The sequence below is a fragment of the Squalius cephalus genome (genome assembly GCF_949319135.1).
Source record: "Squalius cephalus genome assembly, chromosome: 1".
Taxonomy (NCBI): Eukaryota; Metazoa; Chordata; class Actinopteri; order Cypriniformes; family Leuciscidae; genus Squalius; species Squalius cephalus.
In genome coordinates, this window is record NC_137122.1 from 30,272,032 (window position 1) to 30,295,298 (window position 23,267).

At 38.3% G+C, this 23,267-nt stretch overlaps 2 protein-coding genes across 3 annotated transcripts in view; one reads left to right on the forward strand and one right to left on the reverse strand.

Moving 5' to 3' along the window:
- The window catches only part of dock6 (dedicator of cytokinesis 6), a 53,474-nt gene extending 33,664 nt beyond the window's left edge, over positions 1–19,810 (reverse strand). Inside the window, exons 1-14 of one of the 2 annotated variants that reach the window (XM_079883185.1) lie at positions 19,647–19,810; positions 15,805–15,892; positions 11,492–11,667; positions 10,681–10,749; positions 9,400–9,523; positions 8,067–8,279; positions 7,647–7,732; positions 6,723–6,789; positions 6,174–6,323; positions 5,357–5,437; positions 4,880–5,036; positions 3,507–3,631; positions 3,297–3,390; positions 3,052–3,214 (exon numbers count right to left, since the gene is read on the reverse strand). In XM_079883185.1, coding sequence (XP_079739311.1) covers positions 3,052–3,214; positions 3,297–3,390; positions 3,507–3,631; positions 4,880–5,036; positions 5,357–5,437; positions 6,174–6,323; positions 6,723–6,789; positions 7,647–7,732; positions 8,067–8,279; positions 9,400–9,523; positions 10,681–10,749; positions 11,492–11,667; positions 15,805–15,892; positions 19,647–19,696 — 1,643 coding nt within the window. In that variant the 5' untranslated portion in view covers positions 19,697–19,810. The remainder of the gene's footprint in view (positions 1–3,051; positions 3,215–3,296; positions 3,391–3,506; positions 3,632–4,879; positions 5,037–5,356; positions 5,438–6,173; positions 6,324–6,722; positions 6,790–7,646; positions 7,733–8,066; positions 8,280–9,399; positions 9,524–10,680; positions 10,750–11,491; positions 11,668–15,804; positions 15,893–19,646) is intronic. The other variant, XM_079883186.1, reaches the window with a different exon arrangement.
- On the forward strand, positions 484–2,295 carry angptl8 (angiopoietin like 8). Its single transcript, XM_079883208.1, has 4 exons — positions 484–839; positions 1,721–1,861; positions 1,942–2,052; positions 2,136–2,295. Exons 1-4 carry the CDS (start codon positions 537–539, stop codon positions 2,145–2,147), a joined length of 567 nt encoding a protein of 188 aa, XP_079739334.1. The 5' UTR covers positions 484–536; the 3' UTR covers positions 2,148–2,295.
- Positions 19,811–23,267: the final 3,457 nt, after the last annotated feature.

A 23,267-nucleotide genomic window follows, 5' to 3' on the forward strand; every position in this document is an offset into this window, starting at 1 on the left:
TTTGAGGAACAGGGACAGAAATAGACATGAAAGGCACTACAAATCACTTGACTTTACCCCAAATCAAACACTGAACATGTGGCAGCAGCATGAACATACTGAACCCCTACTGTATCTCTTCCTGTGACGCTAAATATGATCTTTCAATAAATAATGCAGCAATCGTTTACAATCTCTTATTTATATAGTTCTAAAATGGCAGTGTGTGACAAAGGGTTCACTGGATGATCTGTGCACCTCTGAGGTTAAAGGAGAAGAGTGCATTGGCATACCGGCTGCAAAGCACGTCTCTGGTTAAATACCACTAAAAATATATCTGGCCAACATAAGTCAAGGTCTCTCTGTCTCTCTCTCTGTCACACACACACACACAGCTGTAAGCGCAGCTCTGATAGGCCCGTGTCTCAGCTGATTTCCAAATGTCCAACATAGTCACAGCTTATAAAAGCAGCACCATGTTGCAATGCATGCACATTAAAGCAGCCTGTTTCCTTGCACCTGTGGCGGTCACAGTTTGTTTTTAAGGAGAGAACAGGATGCAGGCAGCTTTATGCGTGCTGTTTCTGACTCTGTGTGGGAACAGGGTCTCCTCATCTCCGTTGAAATCTTTCCAAACGGGGGGAAACCCGGCCTCCATGGATGAGGTGAACATCCTTATGTATGGCGTGGTGCAGTTCAGCGAGTCCCTGCACCACATATACCAGAACACAGAGGCCAGGATGGCCCGCGTCATGAAAGCCATCAGCCGAACCGAGAGCGAGGTTAAGAGACTGGGGCACGACACGGAGGAGGCTGCTCAAACCGAGCGACAGATCAAAGAGAAACTTCAGCTCATTCAGGTAAGCCAATGAGTCACTTGATCAATGGCATGCATTCATGACAGACTGAAATACTAGCCAGACTGTTCAATCGGGCATTTGGAAATTACTGCCTCAATTAACAGAAGTGCTAGTTCCCATTAGTGTCCGTTCCAAAATGTACTAACAGCTTCGTCTATGAATATTAAGCAAAGGAGAGTGGGGTAAGCTGTGCCACTTTTCACTTAAGTTATCCTCTAGGCAAGGAGGAATAAATCTAATTTGCTCAATTATATACATGTAATAGTATTAGTTTTTCATTGTATTTTCCTTTTGATTTGATTCAAGAACATTTGAATGTTGTCATTATTGATATGTATATCATTTTTAGTTGAGCCACTGTCATAGTTTACCCCAAATTATCTGACACACTTTACCCCACCATTCTGGCAAAACAGTTTCATTTCATTTTGGCTGATATTTATTAATGATATAATCTCTCTCTCTCATATATTTATTTATTACAGTTTATATATATATACATATACATATATATAAACTGTAATAAATAAATATATAAGAGAGAGAGAGAGAGAGAGAGAGAGAGAGAGAGAGAGAGAGAGAGAGAGAGAGAGAGAGAGAGAGAGAGAGAGAGAGAGAGAGAGAGAGTGTAAATATTTAAATATAATAGTAATTAATTGAGTAAATATAATTGTGTAAATTAAATTCACTAAATGAGGGAAAATGGGACGTACACTATATTAAAGTATATTACTTGTACATTGGAATAACAATGCTGTAGATATCAGCATTGGCCAATGACAACAAATAATGATTTCAACTTAAGTCTCAGCTAATGTGCAGACATCTGTTGGTCCAAATGGAGTTGGGTCGGTGTGCTCAACAAGCTGGTCTGTTTGCAGGCTCAGACGAAAGCACTGCAGATTCAGGTCCAAGAGAACAGAGGAACAGTCACCAGGGTGGAGCAGGAGGAGGAAGAGCTAAAGAAAAAACTAACCAGCCTGGAGGAAAACCTAAACAACTCTGTCCCAGACAAGATCAAGGTAGCTAAGATGCAGAACTGCCTTTCAATTAACACACTTACAGTTTCATCTGTAAATAACCGACTACATCCTTATGACAGGGCACAACACTTAAAAACATCCCTATCCTGAAGGATCTTATGAAGTGGACCCAAGAACAGAAACTGAAATTGGAGAATCAAAACCAGCAGCTGGCTGATTTACAGAAACAGGTAAGCCTGAGTGCTGACTTACTAGTAAACATGTGATCATCAGTAGATCATCGGCTCATGTCAGTACTTGCTTCTCATTTCAGAATATGGTGTAACCGCTAATATCACCTACGAGGAGGAACTGCAATCCTCATCAACACTCCATTCATGGCACGGCAAACGGATCTCACCAATTACATGTTCATTAACGACACAGATGTCCACTTTGCCAATCACTTTATACGCACTTTGGGCCTCAGGAAACACGGGCAGAGCGAATTTCTGTGTAAAATATTTGTATGCAATTCCTAACCACAGAAACAAATATTTTACTATTTTCTTAATGTAATAATATGGATAATATGTTTATAATAGCACAAAACATAATTATCATAATATATATCTGTATATGTATTTGTGTTTTGTAACTTATTTAATAAAAGTATAATGAGTGACTTGGTGTCAATGAGAAAAATACACAATGTTTTAACACAAACATGAATGAGATTTGTGAACTCTGGCGGAGGGGAGGATGATCAAAGGATAATAGCTTACATTTATGTCTGTTAGTCACACAAGAGTTTCTCACCAAAGACTTTAGATATACAAAGACGTACACTCATATTACTATAAATGGGAGAAAGTGCAATATGGCAGAATAAGTCCCGCCTTCTAAATAAAAGAACCAATCGCCAATTCGTAAAGTCATTGCATACGCTGCCCTTAGAAGCTCTAGTTGCTATGGAAATTATGAGACAGTTGTTATCAGATTTCAGTGGTGATTTCAAATATGAAATTGAATCAAAAGCTTGAACAGCTTTGGAGAATTTAATGGTTCCCCATTCAAAGAAACAGGAGCTGCCGTGAGGCGTTTCAAAGATAGCCACAAGTGAAATGACTTGCCTTAAAGGGACTTTTGTTTTCACCCATCATATGAGTTCACATGTGTTCACAAATGTAGTTTTATGATACATTAATATACTTATATGACACTTTCAGATTTATTATCTGCTCTATTACCTGTAGGTAGTGTGTGGGGTGTAGACGTAGCGAGCGGGAAACTCCAGCACCTCTTTGGTGGGGCGCACGCGTGGGTCAGGATAAGGCTTCACGTGAAGCAGCTCTGAAGACAGACAGTAGTGAGGGGCTTCTGGAGCCGGGGAGATGTCTATCTTCAACTGAGCTAGACGGAGAAAGAGACCGACGGGGTGTGATAAAATGCTTAAATAATATAACGGAGGTAAAAAATAAGTGCAGCCAGGTACCCGTCACAGGTCTGAGTCGACGCAGGACAGATGACGGCCTCCTCATGTCTGCCAAGAACTTATATAAGTCTTCATCACTCAGTCTGTCCCCCTCCTGTAGCGCCACAGAAACACCCAGCATTCATTTAGTGAGGGAAACAATACATCATGCTAATACACTACCATCAGCAGAACACAAGACACACACAAAAAAAAAAATCGAGATCTGACCTGTTTGAAGAAATTGGTGACAGTGAGAGTGGCTGGCCGGAAGTTTGTGAAGTTGCACATGTCCTCTCCTACACTCATCCTCTCAAAACCTTTCTTCTTCCTCTCATTCCATGTCCCCTTACGCTCTGTAAGGAAGGACAAAATGCTGTTTGTTATATAATTGAGTCATGCTACTAGGGCTGGGTGACATTAAATATTTAATATAGAATATCTATATTCAATATAACAGTCACATGTTATATTAAGAGTCTATAATTAATATGTACTTATAAACACAATAAGTACATTGTATCTAACAATTATTTGTTTTTGACATTAAAATGCAAAACACTTGTGCTGCTGTTGAGGTGGGATCCGGCTACGGTTATGACAGGTTTGTTGGTGTGGGTAAGTTTAAGGGTGAGTCAACTGTGTGAATATAGATGTAATTACAGAAATTAATTACAGCTGTAAGCACAATGTTCAAATGATTCATGTTAGTACATATTGCGGCAGACAAATGGGACCTCTGGAGAACGCACCCTTTGAAATGAGACACAGCTAATGTATTTCTGGATCAAAATGATGGAGCACATTTGTCAAATATTGGAAAAATGCTAACAAATATACAGATATAAGTTGCGAGTATATGATATGGTGTCAATCACCAGTTGGCTGGTACATTTTTATACATTTTAACAATGCAAAATCGTAAAAATATGAACAAACATGAAAGACGCTCGGGACATTTGAAGGGGCTGTGCTGCATCGTCACGAAAGTTTAAGCCTTGCCAACTGAATTACTGAAGCACAAAAAGACACGAAAGAGAACTCAATTCGTTACTCGCGCGTGTGGGAAGTTTAAACATCTGAAGCACGCACCCAAAAATATAGTGGATAGTGAATAGAGTTCTCTTTCACGTCTCGCACTTGAACAGACATATTCAAACTTCCCGTTTTGGCGAGTATCCTAGTAAACATAACATAGTCAGTTATGTCTTTACTGAACGTAAACAGTTGAGAAATAAAACGCATGTGTAACAGTATATTGAATCCATGCATTAGCTCTTAAAGTGACAGCAGCCTAATTTTCCAGCTGCTGTCTGTGTTTTTAATGTTAATCAATCAACAGAAGACAAAGAAAAATCACTCTTTGCTCTTGACTAAATAACTTTTCTAACTTTAATAAGGATTAATCTGTTAAAAATATTTATAGCTGGTAAATTTTCTTAAATTGGCAGGTGTAGCAAAAGGTAAATTTTAGGCCCTGGTTGTAAACATAATGCCTATCCCTTGTGTGTGTTAATTTCAGGGACATCTTCAAGGTGACTACTTATAAGAAATCAATAAAAAGTTAACTTTAAAACAAAAAGTGTGTTGACTCTGGTTTATACCTGTGTCTGAGTCTGAATCTGAGCGGTCTATCCCTCCAGCGCTGCTGACGATGTTCAGCAGATGAATTGCGGTCCAGGCAAACGGCATCCGGAAACGCCCCAGCCTAGAGCACATCTGCTCGGCCTGAGTCCTCAACTTCTCCAGCTTTTCCTTATGCTGCATACACACATACACACAAAGTTGAAAAACAGTAAATCAATTCAGAACCACCATCTGGGCTACACAGCCCCCATGTAAAGGTAATGGATGAGCAGCATTTATCATGCCATTTCAAACAACCAAAAAAAGCAACTTGGCAGCAGAATTATACAGTGACAGTAAAGGGCTCCAGCATCTACTGGACCTTGCTCATATTGAAAAAGAATGACAAATATTGCAGTAGTCCAGATCAAGTTGAGAAACGCTCAGAGGATACCATAATCATGCCAGATGTGTCTGATGAAATACTCATGCAAAAACCCATGGTACACTCGTACCTTAGTGGAGTCGGATTCCTTCATGACCATGTATGGCTCACAGCATTCGCCAATATCTCCCTGTTGAAGGACTTTCTCCAGCTGAAACACAAATACAGCAGAGCTCAACAATAAGGATGTCCCAAAGGCCTGAGGCCAGGTGACAGAACTGTCACACACATATATCCACAGTGACCGGCTTATGTCAGGACTCAGGAAAACAAGCATTTCCTTTGTCTTTTTCAGCCAACAAGACTAAAGAACTAAAGAATAGTTGGTAAAAACTTGTTTGATATAGTTCCTCGTCTTGTTGCCTCATCCAACCTCTCTAAAGCTTAAAGTCCTGACATTCTCATGAAAAATATCTTGATGCATAGAATTCCTTTTTGAAAACAGTTGTGCTGCTTATTTTAGTGGAAACTGATTCAATATCTTTTCTTTAATGAATAGAAAGTTCAAAAGAACAGTATTTATTTAAAATAGAAATCTTTTGTAACATAAGTTTGTTACATAACATAACATTTAATGTTATGTTTGATCAATTTAATGCATTCTTGCTGAATATTAAGTTAGTGTATATATAAATAATGCATAAAATGCATATTTATTTGCAGTGAAAATATTTTAGTATTTATAACTCCTAACTAAATAAAAGAGGCTGTGCGACTGTTACCTCATAATGTACGTCTGTATGCAAGTTTGAGGGACTTAAAGAGGGACTTTAAACTGAATACATACACCTCTTTAGCTATGCATGCCATTGGTTGCGACCCCTGTCCTAGAGTTCCTCCTGCACCCTCTATAGGACATGTGGCACTGCGCCCCCTGCTGGACATACCTTAATGACTAGAAAGATGTCAGGAGATGGGTATGTGATGGAGAAGATAGCAGATCGGGCCAGGGTGGAGATGGCTACGTTGGGGGTGTGGGGTCGGAGCAAGCCTTTTATCTGATCCGAATTCAGGTCAAAGTGAAAATCCTCAGAAATCTAAGGGAGGACAGGAGCATGGATGAAAGGGATGCAGCATATGAATGATCATGAACCCGTCACAGGATTTGAACCCACAACCTTTTCAGTAACAAACATTTCAACGCATTCTCATCCTAGGGCGTCATATACTGATGCTTTTGACATTTCGTCTACATCGAACGCACATGGCAGCCTTTAGCGTCAATATGACTCGCACAGAGCTTTGTTCGGTTATGGGTAGGTTTAGGTCTAGTGTAGGGTTAGGGTTAGACCGCTAGGAGGCGCCTTCTGGCCCATATCTATCTGCGTCTCATATTGACGCTAAAGGGTGCCATGTGCGTTCGATGTAGACGAAATGTCAAAAGCGTCAGTATATGACGCCTTGGGATGAGAAAGGTTATGAATATTTAGTCATACCTTTTTCTTTTCTCTGACATCATACAGAGCCAGTGATCCAAATATTGGCTCGATTTCAATCTCAAATCTGGAAGAACAACCACAGTGAGTCAGATCACACTGCAGTTGGCTTAACTCTTCAGGGTGAATGTGTAATCAGAAGGTGTGTTAAATCTCAATCAACGAATACAGTCGGGGCTTGACATTATTAACACCCAGCAGATTTCAGCATTGGATTGTAACTTCAATTTTATATATAATATTATCTACATTCTGTAGATTGTAAATTGTAGTCTTTTAAAAAGGCATCTGAAATAATAAACTAAGTGCAAAGTAGTGTTGTCAAAAATATCGATTGAAATAGAAAATATCTGAAACACTTCCAAGACTGTAGGAGCCATAAACATTTAGCATAAGGTTTGGTCCTTTCTCTGGAGTCTGTAGGAATTGATAAAGAATGTCTGTTTGTCCAGAGACTGTAGAAACTGTAGAAAGAGTTAGGACTGATGTTGCCGCAAGAATTGTGAATTCTTGACTGGGTGTTAATTCAGTAGCCACTATTTTTGTTTTTAAATACATGTACTAACTAGGGTAGAAGAAGATAGCATAGCTAGATCGGAAGTATATTGTCTAAGGGACTAATTTGAAACAAATTAATTCAGCTTTCTGAGCAAGGACTCCAAAAGAACTGAACAAGACTGATAGTCCAGAGTTTTTATTATTGAAACTAATCTGAGTTAGCACAGACTAAAAAGAACAACACTGAACTGTCATTTAACATTAGATTACTGGAATATCAAGAGTACATCAAAGAGTATAAGCAAAAACTTTAGATTTTGAAAACAAATGTTTGATTTGTCTGTGTAAAATTGTCAGTCAACAGCCACTTGTTGACCTCAGCAATAAAATGACTGAATGATTGGATGGGCTGCTTGAGAGCCTTACTTGAGCGACAAACACTTGACCATGATCCTCTGGCCGGTGTGCTCTTTGGGCACCTCAGGGGCGGCACACCTCTCGACGGCCTCGTCCTGTCGAACACAAAGAACCGTCATCGTGACTACGGCTCAGTCAGCACCATGGCAACGTTTGCTCAGTCATCAGAAACAATGTGTACACAGACATAAAGCGAGAGGATGAGCAGCGACGATGCGGAGGAGCAAGAGACGGAGGAAAGACAAAGAATATGTTTGACAAGATCAAACAAAATCGCAGATGGATCATCAGAGAGACGTCTCTGCTTTTGAACTTCAGCGTTTGACAGCTCTCCTACATAAAAGTGTTGAGTGTCACTCATCGTCTCCTACACAGAAGACTCTACTTTCTTTCACACACAGTCTCACACTGACTTGAATGATTTCAGACCTCATCCGGTGCAGGGTAAAGTCCCAGCAGATCAGTGTGGCGGCTGTGCTGGCGGTTCTCGGAGTTGCGGCGGTCCATGTCCTCCGGAGCCGTGCGCTCCAGCACAGACGGCAGCAGCGCATCAGGCGTGGAGTTTTTCAGGTCAAATATACTGGAGGCCCAGCTCCCCCGCGGCGTCTCTTCTAGCGACACAGAGTTCCTCTTGGAGTCATCCTGTCACAGACACAAACCTGTCATTACCCATTTATTAGAACCATAAAATAACAGTTTATCCTGGCAATTTCTTAGTTTAACATGTTAATTGAATTTAAATCCAATCATTATTTTACAAAGACCATAATGATCCTTATTTTTCAGTTTCACTTACAACATTCTTTAATTTAATAATAATTTAATAAAATAACACAAAAAAGAAAAGAAAATATTGTACAACAATTTGATCATTTATCCAAGCAATTTCTCAGTTTCACTTTTTATTATTTTTATTGAATACAAATAAATAAAATAAATAATCGTTTGGGAGATCATTTATCATTATTATTTCTTGCTTTTTTTGTACTTTCTAAATGTAAACTTAGTAAATGATTGGGAGAAGAAAGAGGAATAGGACTGGAAAATCTTGTCTCACACGCACTTTTACTTGAAAGTCCGCACCAATGTCCGAACCAAAGTTCACGTTTTGATACATTTTATATATTCTGCAAGTTTTGGTTTCACATTGCAATTATGCGAGCGCACTAAAGAACTTTACATGACATACTTGCATCCTGTCGTCATCATCTATGTGGGCAGCATCTTGACATTGATTGGTTTGTAAACGGACGTGAGTCTGACGCCAGTGTGTTGTCAATTCGGTGGGTAACTTTGACAAGAATGAATGAACAGACGCATATCGTTGCCACTATACTGTTATTATTATGGCATTACTCCCTGCAGCACCAACTACTCGAGGCAAGTTCAAATTCGCCAAATGAACGTCCTCCTCGTTGTGCGAACATTTAATCGTCGCCGGCAGGAAAGGAGGAGAAGACTGCAAGCAATCCTGAGAGAACCACCGGAACTTCCTGTAAATGGTCTGAAAGTCCGAACCGTACAGAAAATGCTTTCACACTAGAAACGAACCAAACCTTTGTTCAGTTTGATCCGGACCGAGACTACCTCTTTTCGTCAGACCAAATTTCGTCTGTTTGGTCCAGACCGTGGTTACCCTCAAAGTTACCCGGAGGTTTCACACCTGTCATTTTGATTCGGATCAAACTGAAAAGTCAGAAAATCCGGACCAAACAAGGTAGGTGTGAAAGGGCCCTTATAGGCCACGGTAACAGACAATCACCTGCTCATCCTGACGGTCAATGGCTGCCTCATCCAGCTCAAAGGTCTGTTTGATGAGTCCTTTCTGCTTCTCCCGCTGCCGCTCAGAGTTATGAGGCGTCTGTGTCGTGCTGTATCGTTGATACCTGAGAGACCACACAGCAGCATGTTTCTACTTGTCCTCCAGTAAGCATCAATGTCATACACTACCAGTCAAAGTATAAACAAACTAAATGTTTTTTAAATCTTAAAATCTTTTGGTTTAAAGGCTTTTAAGCAAAATCTCGTTTATGATTTAATTTAGTTTTGTAGAGAAAATAAATCTGTACCTATGTGTGAACTTCTCAACAAAACTAAATTTTGACTTGGACTGATGAAGAAAAGAGAAAAGTTCAACAAGACGTGCCCAGCATACATAAGGGGTTAGAATTGTTGCATTATTCCAGATAAATAGATTGAGATCCACAAATATTAAGGCAAATAAATAAAATGAAAATGAATTTGCAAGTGTGTTTTATGACAAAAACACAACTCTGCCAGGAATTCATTTGTGAATCGCTTTCTATGCATTTGTGAATCGCTTTCTGACATAAAACACATTGGTAAAAAAAATGTTTTATTTGAAAATAATTTTTTTGTTGTTGTTGTGAATTTTACAAATTTTTGTGAAACTCTTCACATGTATTTGTGGATCTTAATTAATGAATTTGATTTTTTTTGGTGAATCTCTTAACATTTATTTGTGAATCTCAATCTATTTATTTGGAATAATGCAACAATTCTAACCCCATACACACACTACCATTCAAAAGTTTGGGGTCAGTAAGTTGTTTTTATTTTTTTAAAGAAATTAATAACTTTCTTCAGAAAGGAAGAATTAAATTGATCAAAAGTGACGGTAAAGGCATTTATAATGTTACAAAAGATTTAGATTTAAAATAAATGCTGTTTTTCTATTCATCAAAGAACTTGTAATAAATATTTCACAAATATTATTAAAGAAATTGTAATAATTTTCACAATATTACTGTTTTTATTGTATTTTTGCTCAAATACATGCACCCTTGGTGAACATGAGAAAAAAAATTGCACAAAAGTTTTTTAACATTAGAGTACACATCGAAACTCCTTCAATAGTGATTAAAAAGCATCCCAGGATGCACTACATGTAGTTGATTGAAAATGTAGATTTGTTGAACGTTTTTTGGTCACTACACTTCTGAAAAAGCTGGTATGTCCAAACTTTTGACAGGTACTGTGTATATTCTACAGGCCAGTCTCATGTATGAAGAAGAATACTCACTTCCTCTGGATGATGAGCCAGTCGTCAGTGTAGACCCCCAAGGCATCCCTCACTCTGGGGTCCAGAGAGCTATCAACAGTGAGTGCAAAAAAAGATAGTCAAACCCCCAGATACCCTCACACCCCTTTAAACCAGAACGGTTCACGTTCTGGAGCCACAGCCTGTTCTCAGCAAGGCAAGCCTGCAGTGTGTTGAGGAACGAACGTTGACATAACGATGCTACGTGTTGCTTACCCGACTATAAACAGGCTAAAATCAGTGCAGCACTTCTGTTTTGCTGCTCACAGTCCCGGGAGTGATACTAGCTCGAATAAACTCCTGGTACTCTCATGTGTCCTCTTTGGAGATAAACTGAAACTAAAGCCGTTCACTCGCTCTCTCACATGCTGAGTCCCTCTCACTTTTGCACAGGTTTATATATTCAGATATAAAGAGCAATGTAGTGCAACATTATTACATCGTTCAACGAGACTGCCATTGACAGCCTTTCTCCATCCCTCGCTCCATTCAAGACCAGAAAGTTTTTAGGGCCGGTGTTGAACCGATCTGCAGTGGAAATGCACTGAACGGTTCGAGAACGGACAAAGGCTGGGAACCCGTACAGGAACGGTGTCGGTGGAAAGGGGTATTAGTGCACTCACAGGCAGCACAGCATGGCTTACCCAAGATGATGAGATTACCTGATTAGCAGTGAGGAAGGACAAGGTTCATTATAGTGAGCCGTGTGTGTGTGTGTGTGTGTGTGTGTGTGTGTGTGTGTGTGTGTGTGTGTGTGTGTGTGTGTGTGTGTGTGTGTGTGTGTGTGACTCACTCCTCCTCAGGGACAGGCGGCTCTATGGTAGCACACTCTCTCTCCTGCAGCAGCAGCTCCAGGTCATCGCTGGGGAACTCCAGGAGCTGTCTGAGGGGTCCGGCCTCTGCTCCGGGTGGATGGCTGCTAACGTACTCCTCATAGTCCACTGGCTCCACCGCCTCCGTCAGAGGCACCTAGACAAAGAATACGTTTGACGAGATCAAACAAAATCGTCAAAAACACAAAAAAACATCACCCCCGGACCTGACTCACTCTGAACACTCCAGCAAACGACTGAATTATATTTTGATCAAATTAATTCACATACAAGCATTGCTTAACTGTCCAAATACTTTCTGGGGCAACTGTATTTTCTTTATGTACGTATATCTACATATGTTTGTATATATTTATGTACACTACCATTCAAAGGTTTTTTTTTTATGTTCATCAAGGCTGCATTTATTCAATCAAAAACTACAGTAAAAACAGTTAGATTAAGAAATTATGATTACAATTTAAAATAACCGTGTTCTATTGCAATATATTTTAAAATGTAATTTATTTCTGTAATGTCAAAGCTTCAGTGACATGATCCTTCTAAATTTATATTCAAGAAATGTTTCTTATTATTACCAATGTTGAAAGCAGTTGTGCTGCTTAATATTTTATTGTGGAAACTATGATTTTTTTTTTCCAGGATTCTTTGATGAATAGAAAGTTCAAAAGAACAGTAATTCACATACAAATATAATTTCATGCATTCTTTCTCAATAGAAAGTACTAATTTCTTTAAATAAAAATAAAAAACGTACTGGCCCAGTTTTTTATCATTTATTTTATGTTCACTTACAGTAAAGTTTTAGTGCCAAACTTTTAGCTTTTTTCTCTCTCTCATCCATCTCGCAGACTCAAAAAATAAACTGGCAAACTTTTTTCTGCTTGTTCATGTGTTATCGTATTAATCTAATATTAAAAAAATTGCGGACGTTTTTGCAGCTTAGTTTCAATAAATGGTCTTTCACTAGGGCAGAAGTTATGAGTTAAGTTTCAGAATGTTTTCATGGTACAATGAACTCTTTATATCTTCAAAAATTATATTCTGTGTAATATGACCCATTTAAATAGCTTCAGTGCAGCAATATACTTGCTGTTGTAACAGTGTATCTATTTATTTTTTTAAATGGAGGCTTGACTAAATAATGAGACACTTATAGCTTCTCAGGGCAGTTTCAGAATTACCAACAATGCATTAAAAAAGTACAGAGAAAACTTCAAAATAACCTTGTGTTGGGGGAAAACATGAGGAAGTGATTGTGGCTTGTGGCCAATTCAACTTCCCCTTTATATTCCCTTCTACAATCACATATACTGTATACAAAGGTGCCAAACATAATTTGACATTAGGTCACTCTTAAAACTGCCTGAACTGCATTGCATTAGATACAACACATTGAAACCGTGTGGCATCTACAAACAAATTATGCAATCCCTTTTCTCAGAACTAACTTTTCAGATCCATTTTTGACTTTAAAGGCTGCTTAAAAAAGCAAAGGCAGTGACTTTTTGCCTCTCTGCCCTATCAGGCAATGACTTCGGAGGCAGTGTTTGCACATGATGGCACCTCACGAAACTGATTTCGGACAGAATTCTGAATAGCATTGAGAATAAATTGAGAATCATGATTTTTTTTTTTTAAACAGAATCACGATTCTCCCGCAATAGTGAATAGACAACTGAACAGAATAACAAATCATTTACTAGAGGTTCTGACAAAATATTGCTGCCATCCATCTTAAAAATATATGAAGAGTTCAGATGCAAAAGCCTCTAAGTGCCATCTAAAATTTCCTCTAGAATGATCATTTTTATCAAGCTCGTATATTTAAGTTCAGTAATTTCACTTAAATGACAATTAATAGGTCATTTTCATTGCCATTTAAGTGAATTTACTGAACTTAAATATACAAGCTTGATAAAAATGATCATTAGAAGAAAATTTCAGATGGCACTTAGAGGCTTTTGCATCTGAACTCTTCATATTTACTTAAATCTGTTTGAGTGAATAATTCAATGACTCACTCATAAAGACCTCACTTTGTTCATTTTTCAACAAATCTCTTAAAATAATGATTTAACGATTAATCATGCAGCTCTACTGAGGCAGCGTAACGGTTTAATGATCTATAACGAAATAGAGAGAACTTTGTCTTTGGCGATAACTAAGTGAATATTGAATTACTACAATAGTAATTTCTCGCTAGAAATGACATCAAAAGTGGAAAACGTTGGTCAAAAACATACATTTACACACAAACCTTAACTTTCAGATGCCATCTTTATTTTTTAGCTCAACTGTCACAGAATGGAAAACACAGGATTATGGGATAATACCAATTTGGTATTTCGTATTATAGTATTAAAGGGATAGTTCACCCAGAAATGATAATTGTCATTATTTACTCACTCTGTTATCGTTCCAAACCCATAAGTCTTTCGTTCATCTTCGAAACATGGTATACAGATTTTCCAATACCAAATCATTTTTTTCTTCTCATTTTGAATAGTATATCTATTGTTTTATCTGTTTTTTTGTTTTTATTTGAAAGTGTACTTGTGTTGTGCTATAGATGCCACTTGGTTTGATTTTTTTTTTTAACATACACTCCCCATTCAAAACTTTGGATTCGGTACGATTTTTTAAAATGTTTTTGAAAGATTTCTCTTACACTTATCAAGGCTGCATTGATTTGACCACAAATATAGTAAACAAATATTAATATAATGAAATATTATTATAATTTAAAATAACTGTTCAATTTTAATATATTTTAAAAAGTAAATCATTTCTGTGAGTAAATAAGTAAGGAATAATTGACGACAGGCCGTTGAATTATTAGAAAAATAATGCACACCCGAGGTGGTAATGCGGTCACGACGCGAAGCGGAGTGGCCGTTACACCTTGGTGTGCATTATTTTTCTAATAATTCAACGGCCTGAAGTCAATTATTCCGCTTATACTACAGTTACCACACCTCGAAACATTGTTCAGATTATGTATCTCAAGACGTTTGTAAAGTTTTTGTCATTAAAACGCTCTTGTATGTAGGACTAATTTCTTACGCATCTAATCCCATGCCTCCGTTGCTAATTCCAAAACGTCATTTTAGAGTTAGTAACGGAGGTTTGAGCCACTGATAGCAGACTAATGCTGGGGACACACGACTAGCTGACACATTCTCTGACTGTTTTCATCGACTTTGAACACAGACTGAACGCGCTGAACACGCGTTTGGGCATGATCAGTCATACGTATCAAATTACATTCATAACCGGCCTTAAAGTGTATCCCCGGCTTTATGCAGTTATTAATGCAGTTATTAGAGAGAGATGTTGCAATAATGAGACAGGAAAGCATGTGCGTCAATATTATTATTTATTCATTTAATTCGTTTTAATTAATTTGTTCATTCTTTTTTTTTTCATTGACAGATGACAGTAGATTATAGCCAAATAAATGAAACACAAAGCCCTTTTAACAAGTGGGCCTATCAATAATTATTTATTTGTTATTATCTGCAATAAAAATCCGTACTGCAGGACTATCCATTTATTTAGCCTATATTCAGTTTAATTTTCTATTGATTATAATATAGATAGGACTATATACTTTATTTATTAAAATTAAACTGCATGTTTCTATTGATTGTGAAGCTAGACATTGAAAATTGCAGATCAAGCGCATGGGGCTAAATGCTTTTTCTTGTTATGAATTGTATCCTATTTTCCGTTATTACAGTTGACTACGCGAAGTGATATGGAACTGTAATGCGGTCAAGACCTGCCTGGAACTACTTTAGCCGTGCGTTTCCCTGAAAATAATGCACACCTTAGAACATTCGTCAACCAATCAGATTCAAGCATTCAACGGCCCTGTAGTATAATAATAATTAATACCTTTGAAATTGAAATCTTTTGTAACATCATAAATGTCTTTACGTGTAGGCTATGTCTTTACAAAAATCTTATTGACTCCTAACGTTTAAACGGTAGTATATAATCATTCATATACACATACACTCAAGTGAAACCTCACAAAAGCAAACGCATGCGACATTGTAAATATTTATATATTAAACTTAATCTTGCTGAATTCCAGAAAAACAAGAAAACCCAATATCACATTAAAGACTTGCGCCCCAGGTTTGTTTTCAAAGCAAATATTCTGCAAACTGTTAAATTACGCCCTCAGTCTTACTCAAGACCTGACAGGAGCCCACAGGACTATGTGCAGACAAGCAGAAATACATAAACACAAATACACACTAACCGGTTGATGAGCTCCAGCACGTTTTTTGGACAGCTGTGGTGAGCCATATTCCCGGGAAACCTGCTTCCTGACCTCAGACGCTACTGTCCTATGAGAGACACAAAACAAGACAGGAAAGGGACATTTATTATATTTACATGACATTATATAACCACATCTGGAGCTCATATGACAAAATCATCAAGAAGATCACGACGAATCAGACACAGACAGCGAGACGAGTTGATATCAGATATTACTGCGGCCAGAGCCGGCAGCTGCTTAGATGGCGACGGTCAAACTCAGAACGTTTGAAGAGATGCTGAGCCGCTGGCAGAGAGCAGGCAGGACGCCACAGCGCAGCCAATTTGAGAACTAAAAGCAAATGTGAGGCTTTAATGCCCAACAAAGCCCAATAACCCACTAACCCCTCATCCTCTCAGAGATAGCCTGCAGCTGCTCTCTAACAAACTCAAACTGCCTCGCTCTCACAGACAAATATACACACACACACACAGCTGCAGATGCTCCAGTTCCCTTCAAAACACACACGCCCCATCATTAGTGAAGCTTGCTAGGGCAAGAAGCCTATCCATATCACTATAGCTCAAGAGTTAAGGATTTAAAGCAAATTTCAGTATGCATGTGGTATAGTATGTAGGAGTGTTGCAATATACCGGTATCGATGATAAAAATGTAATAATGATATTACGTTAAGATTACACATATGATAATATTCTATAATCCAAGGCCAGTATCAGGTTGACTTGCAACCATAGCAGCTGGTGATATTGCACATTATAGCTGGTTTTCACTCATCATAAATTCATATATATTTTATTTTTAAATCATGCTGATGCAGTGGCTGCATCTGAAATCTTGTAGTCTCTCTGAGAAGCTTCTTTTTGAATAAGTAATTGCTTCCCGGTCGATGAAAAAAATGAATTTTATCTAGACATAGTGAATCAGGGTTGTCACTGTCATGAGACCTACAGCGTCAGTTGTGTCGCTTCACTCCCATTTATAAATCTTCTCCCGTGGCCTCATGGGATAGCAACATGTCCACTGGATGCACACTTCAGAATCCCGCCACAGGCAGTAAGTAGCAGGTCATCTTGATGCTTTTTGCCTACTTTTTTTGCCCTGAATAATTCTGACATACTCTCTTGGCGCACTGTTTTTCATACTATACAGTATTTTGAGTGCAATTCATAGGCCAAAAAAGAGAAAAACACTAAATAAACCAAGTTAGATAGGAATCTGACTGATAGCATTGCTGTTGTTTTATTCTTTTAGATATCACAATAATATTGATACTGTAAATTTGTCGTGTACAATAATCGTGCACTCAAATCTGATATAGTGTCAGACCTAACTGTAAGTAACTGCATGTATTTCAGCAGTTTGTTCTTCACTGTTTGTGGTACAGACATATACATTCACACTGCAAGCCTTAATGCTTAATTCTGATATATTGCTCAGATCTGTTTTTGGTTTGGCTGTTCACATTATTTTTAAATGTGGCCAATTTCAGATTTCGAGCGTGAACTGGTTATGATCCTGAACTGGCCCCTATGCGCAAAACAATAACAAAGATGGCACATGGTCATACAGAAGTAAACACGGAGGTTACTGAAGTACATGTTCATTTATAAGCTGGTGTGCAGGAATAAACAGAAAAAATAACAATTCAAGGATGCAAACAGATTCAATTCTGCTGTAAAGCAGCTCCAAAAAGACAATAGTACACAGTCATTATTCACTTGAAATCAGTTCAGTGTGGATTCATTTCGGTTCAGTAACTGTGTAATAGGAACAGTGTAATAACTGTGGTTCAATAAGTCCACAGATGTGATGGCGAGTACTGCATGAGCAAACACTTTCACATTTTCTAACCTTAACCACCGCTGCCGTTCTCCAAGCACGAACCCAGACTTTGCACTGCTAACAAAACCCTGCCGACTACAGCATCAGGCCCTGTCATTCAACCAACCCCGATGTGGTGCAAAGAACGGACGTGGCCTCCTCCCAGGGGTTAAGCCACTTCACTACCTATCCATTTCCTGAAATTATAAAGCTGTGACTGACGGAAAAGAGCGTTAAGGCAAACTCTAAGCCTGACTGGCCAGCAGGATCAAGCTGAGAGTGATAATAACATGCTGTTTGTTTTACAGTGCACTGCAATGAGAATTAAGAGCATTCATAAGTGCATGCTAATGTGCGACCTTTAGGCGTTGCACACTTCTTAAGGACAAAAAAATCAGAGCATCGCACCGTGGCTTCCTATTTCCTGCTTCAGAAGGAAAGAGGAAAACTAGTCTGCTCTCAAAAGCAATGGGCGGAATGAGGCGCACCACCCTTTCCTACATCCTGCAGGGAAACAATGAGTCCACTCTCACAGAGGTGAAGACAGAGAAAGATAATAACTATAAGAAACATAAGCCTATGCGCGGGTTTCACGCCTTTTGAGCATCTATTTACAAATGTAAGGCATTGTCCAGCAGTACCATATGAATCGATATAGTAAGAACTGAGTTCATACGAAAGTACCATGGTATTACGATCTCAGTAAAGTGCTTTTGTAAGGGAAGACTCCTGAAGACACTCTCTGCAGGCTCGTCTACTTCCATCCGCACTGCGAGATTTCACTTAGGTCCCATATGCCACATTGATTTGGAGTGATTTTAATCTCCTTATCAAATTATCAGTGTTGCTCTAGTCTACGTCAATGAATGAACACCACTCTCAACAAATACACAAACATGAATAAACACCTGAATACATCCATCATAGACATACTGCTGTTTCGCTCTGTTTTTATGAACCCATCGAGAAAGATCTAGAGATGCTTCCTCAGCAAACAGTGAGTCGATTCCCATCAACTCTTGATGAGCAGGGAAAAACTACAGCTGTCAAATCGATTAATTGCAATCTATCATAAAAGTTTGTGTATATACACACTTTTATGTTAGCCGTTTCACTTCAGTTTGCCCTTCTAACAGATTATGTATGTGTGTCAAAGTTCCATAAAACATGTCATAATACAGATAGAGCTACCATAATTAATAATAATGTTAGAAAGGTCTAATATTAATAATTGCCCTAGGCCTAGTCTCATATAAATTATGATCATAAAACATGTCAGTGGTACCATCTGTGATTACATTCATTAATATATTTTGAACAGACAGATTTACAATATAAAATGTAGATTTTAAAAGTTTTACACGTAACAAGTAAAATCAAAAATTATTTCTGGATTATAATCCCCTTCTTGACTTGTTACAAAAAAACATTGTTACTTTATTGTTGCATCCTTTGTATTGGGTCTTATAATGAACTACTGATACATTTTTGCTCGGCAGTTTCCCACTGTTTACTGTTATAATAACAATTCAAAGAAAACTTTCATTCAACTTTCATAGCGCTATCCAAGGTGTAAATTACACGTGTTGACTTTAAAGTTTTAAAAGGGACAGCCTTAAGCGCATTCCCGAACCGCCAGTGATATATCTGTCTGAATAGATAAAAAGAGTAGTTCCGATTTCACTAGTCATCATCACGTTACAGTCCATGGAGTTTAATGCATCATATTTTCATCCCCACGGAGTTAATCATTTCAGATTTGAACCCCCCGTGTATTCATTGCAAAGTACTTTATCCGTTAAACGAGTAAAACTGAAGTAAGTTGCAGTGTCACACTGTTGCGAAGTGCGGCGAGTTGAACTAAACAATAGGTTCATCCCTGTGTAACTCGTGGCGGATCTCTTTATCTCTCCATTCGCGTGAATCCCGATGCGCGGGACAACTAACAGCTACTGCACAACACCTCTCCTGTCCAACAGTCGCTGAAGTTCCCCTACCTGTTAATCTTGTGCGCAAAAGCCCTCCGTTCGCTGGCTAGACTTGCCATCCCATATAAACAGGGAGAGCTCCTTTCCAGTTTCCCTGTACTTTGGTAATATTATTGTGGAGTGGAGTCATTAGCTTCCTTGTGTCACTTTGGCGCATAATAGCGCCTCCTCGCGGTCTGGGGGCGAATGGCGCCGTTGACGAGCTCACCAAACCGGTTTACAATGACGCACCTGTCTTTATCTTTGGGGATCTGCGATGTTTATCATTTCTAGAATAGATAATGCAAATAAATTGATGAATGTTTTTCCTACTTAAAAAGTAATAATGCTAATTTTGCAGATTACCAAGGACACCACAAGACAATCTGTTATCATACACAGTGTTACGGTGTTAATATAAGGCTTTTCATTTTAATAAAAAGACAAACACAGCATATTAAAGAAATATATACATGTATTTATTTATAGCAGCAATCAGAATAAATTATGTTTACTGTTAAGTAGTAGGCTATAGTTCATCATTGAGTTTCTTTAACCGTTAGAATCCAGCCGTTAGTTGTTTTGGTCAAAGGTGGATATTTCTCGCATGGGGAAATGTAAAACCCGGAGTAGGCTAGAGCTGAGGCGGAGTGATTACACTGAACGCTTCGAGTGGTGGGAATGGAAATCTCTGTCGATCCGCTCCACTCTCACACACGCCAATCCAGACCGGCTTTCAGTCTGTGCGTTGCTTTCTAACAAGCGAATCTTGATGTTTTGGCTTCGTCTCACTGAGAAGAAAAGAACTAACTTACCAAGACATACGAAATAACTACATGTTTGTCTGAAACGTAAGTTCCTCGACTTAGTTAAATAAATGTTGTATAAAACCAAATATAAAATTTACACACAACCATACAGTCTGCTGAAAAAACCAAACAATTGAAACCCGCATAGAATTTGTAATTGTTATAATGGGAATTGTATTGGTTTTAATGGAAACTGTAATGGTCCCTGTGGGTTTCTGCTGGCAATTTGTTGCCTTCTATTATTTGGTGGCATGTTAAAAGCACTAATGGAATACTAATGGAATATGGCCAAAAACACACTACTGGACAGGGTTGCCAGGTCTGTCTAACAAAACCAACCCAAACTCCCATCAAATATAGCCCAAAAAAAAAAGCCCAATAACTCTATCCAAATATCTCACTCAAAATATTCCACCTCCATACCTAAATACATATTTTACAGCCACTGTTAGGCTTTATACACAATTGCAACTTGAAAATCACTTGTAGTAATAATCATAAACAGTCAAAGAGCTCAAAGGCCCCCTCACAAAACTCATAATTTAGCACAGTTTTATCAGTTAGTTGAATGTATAATATCTCAATAGACTTTTTTTTATTTTTAGAATTTATGCAAAATTTCAAACCACGGGAAAACCATGAACTTGGCTGCACTCCCACTGGAAACTTTGGTTAACAGTTGATGGTTTGTAATGTTTGTATAGGGTATTTAGTGTGAATCATTAGAACTTCTATTTTTATTTCAGCATGGGAATGTGGTTTATCTAAACAGAATTAAGATTAGATTTTGTATATTAAGTATAATCATTACCATTTCAGTATTTCACAAATATTTCACCATATACATTTTTAGAAATATATTAATCTAGATACAATCATTGTAATTTTTGAGCACAGGAGAAAAAAAAAACATTTTCTAATCTTATGGCAAGATTTACTGATTTCCATAGTCATGGATTTTTCCCTTAAATATTTAGAAAATCTATATAATCCCTAACAAAACAGCATTAGGCATTAGAATGCTGCTGGTGCACTTTATCATAATGCAATTAGTGGGATGTAGATCTAAATCTATTTATCACAGCTACACCGCCCCGGCCAAAAAAATAAGTTGCTGTTTGGAATTAAATAGGCAAATGCTTAAGAGTCTATGGTTGGATCATTATTGCAGTGTTTATTATGTTTCTAGCATGTTATATGTTTGGCATCAGTTCTTCTAACCCTAATTGATGGAGTGTGTAGCTTTTCATTTCTTAAACAACCATGTAGGAAGACAAGACACATTTCATCACAACATGTATTTCCATCAAGAGGTGCATCAATTTTTGGTCATGTATTGTCAATGCTAGAGTCCAGCACATCCCAAAGACTTTCAGTGAATTTAAGGTCTGGACTCAGAGGAGCCAGTTCATGTGTGAAATATGAGCATTTGCCTATTTAAATCCAAACAGCGACTTTTTGGCCAGGCAGTGTATTTTTTCATGTACATATCTTTAATTAATGCGAAACCCTATGATAATCCTATGTATACATATCCATGTATTAAGAGTTAGACCCACTCTATATATACACACATGCATCTATTCCTATTTTGCACATTGCTTGTCTTCCCTCAGCCTTTTGCACAATTTACAGTACTTTGTATCTCTGCCTTTTTCTTCTCTCAAAGATTTGTATTTATGTACTCCTTTTCTATATTGTATTTACTCAGAGACCCATATTATTCTTTCCCTGTGTTTAATGTTTAATGCAGCAGTGCCTCAGGGGATCACTGACGTTATATTACCTTATCTTTTCTATCGGCCCACACATTTATGTGCCTATATGTTATATTGTTGTATGGCCACCAGAGAGCGATGTACTCCACAAGTGCTGGAGCATGAAAAGGCGGTGGCCAGGAAATAATGACTCAACCCTCCACCTTATTGTCTAGATGCAGCATTGTCCAGAAATAAAATATCACGTAGCCAGAATTCATACATTTTTCACATGAGTTGAATAATTGCACAAATAACCAATTACTGCAATAATACAGAGTTCAGTACCCTTCTGTTTAACAATAGGTCTGATAGAAAGACATCTAAAAGTCATTGTTGCATGCCAGGTTTCTTTCAATTTCTCACTTCTTCCCCTGTCAGTTGAATGGAGATAGTTGCAGCAGCGCTACATATCTCCTAATAATACTTCAAATAGCAAGACATCTATGTTTATTTCTCATGAATCAAGTTCCACACGCAAAAGCGGATTACCAGGAGGCGTTTATTGACGTTTTCCTTCGCCCAAGGACACACATTTATCAGTTTAGACGGAAGCCATCATTCCTCTCTCCTTCTCCCCGCTGTAACCTCTCCCCATCCCCCATGGTCAGTGAGGTATGACCATACAGTGCTGGCTGCCTCCTCCCTATAGCTCAGCTCAGCACCATGCCCCATTAATTCAGCACCAAGGAGAGCTGCTAGTGCAGGTACAACAAGCCAGCACTGACCTAAGGAATGTTTTCAGAGTGAACAAGGGCGTTTCAGGAGACACTTCTGCCATGTATGTAGTGTGTTTGTGCTGTCTATTCCCCTCACAGCAGTCTGTACTCCAGGGCTGATACCATGCTAATGAAGATTAATGAATCTCTCTCCTCTCTTTGGCTTTAGACACCGTGCAGTACTAAAAGCTGATGCTTGGTATCACAAGGAATAAATATAGATCGGTGTTGTGAAGCTTTAGGGGTTTTTCTGCCGCAGACTTGCTGGGGATTTTCGTGTCATTTGTTAGGAAGTGTGTGTTACACTGGTTTTGAAGGATGAACTGTCTGTACCGATGGGAGTGGACTGGCTCAGAGATGTAATGG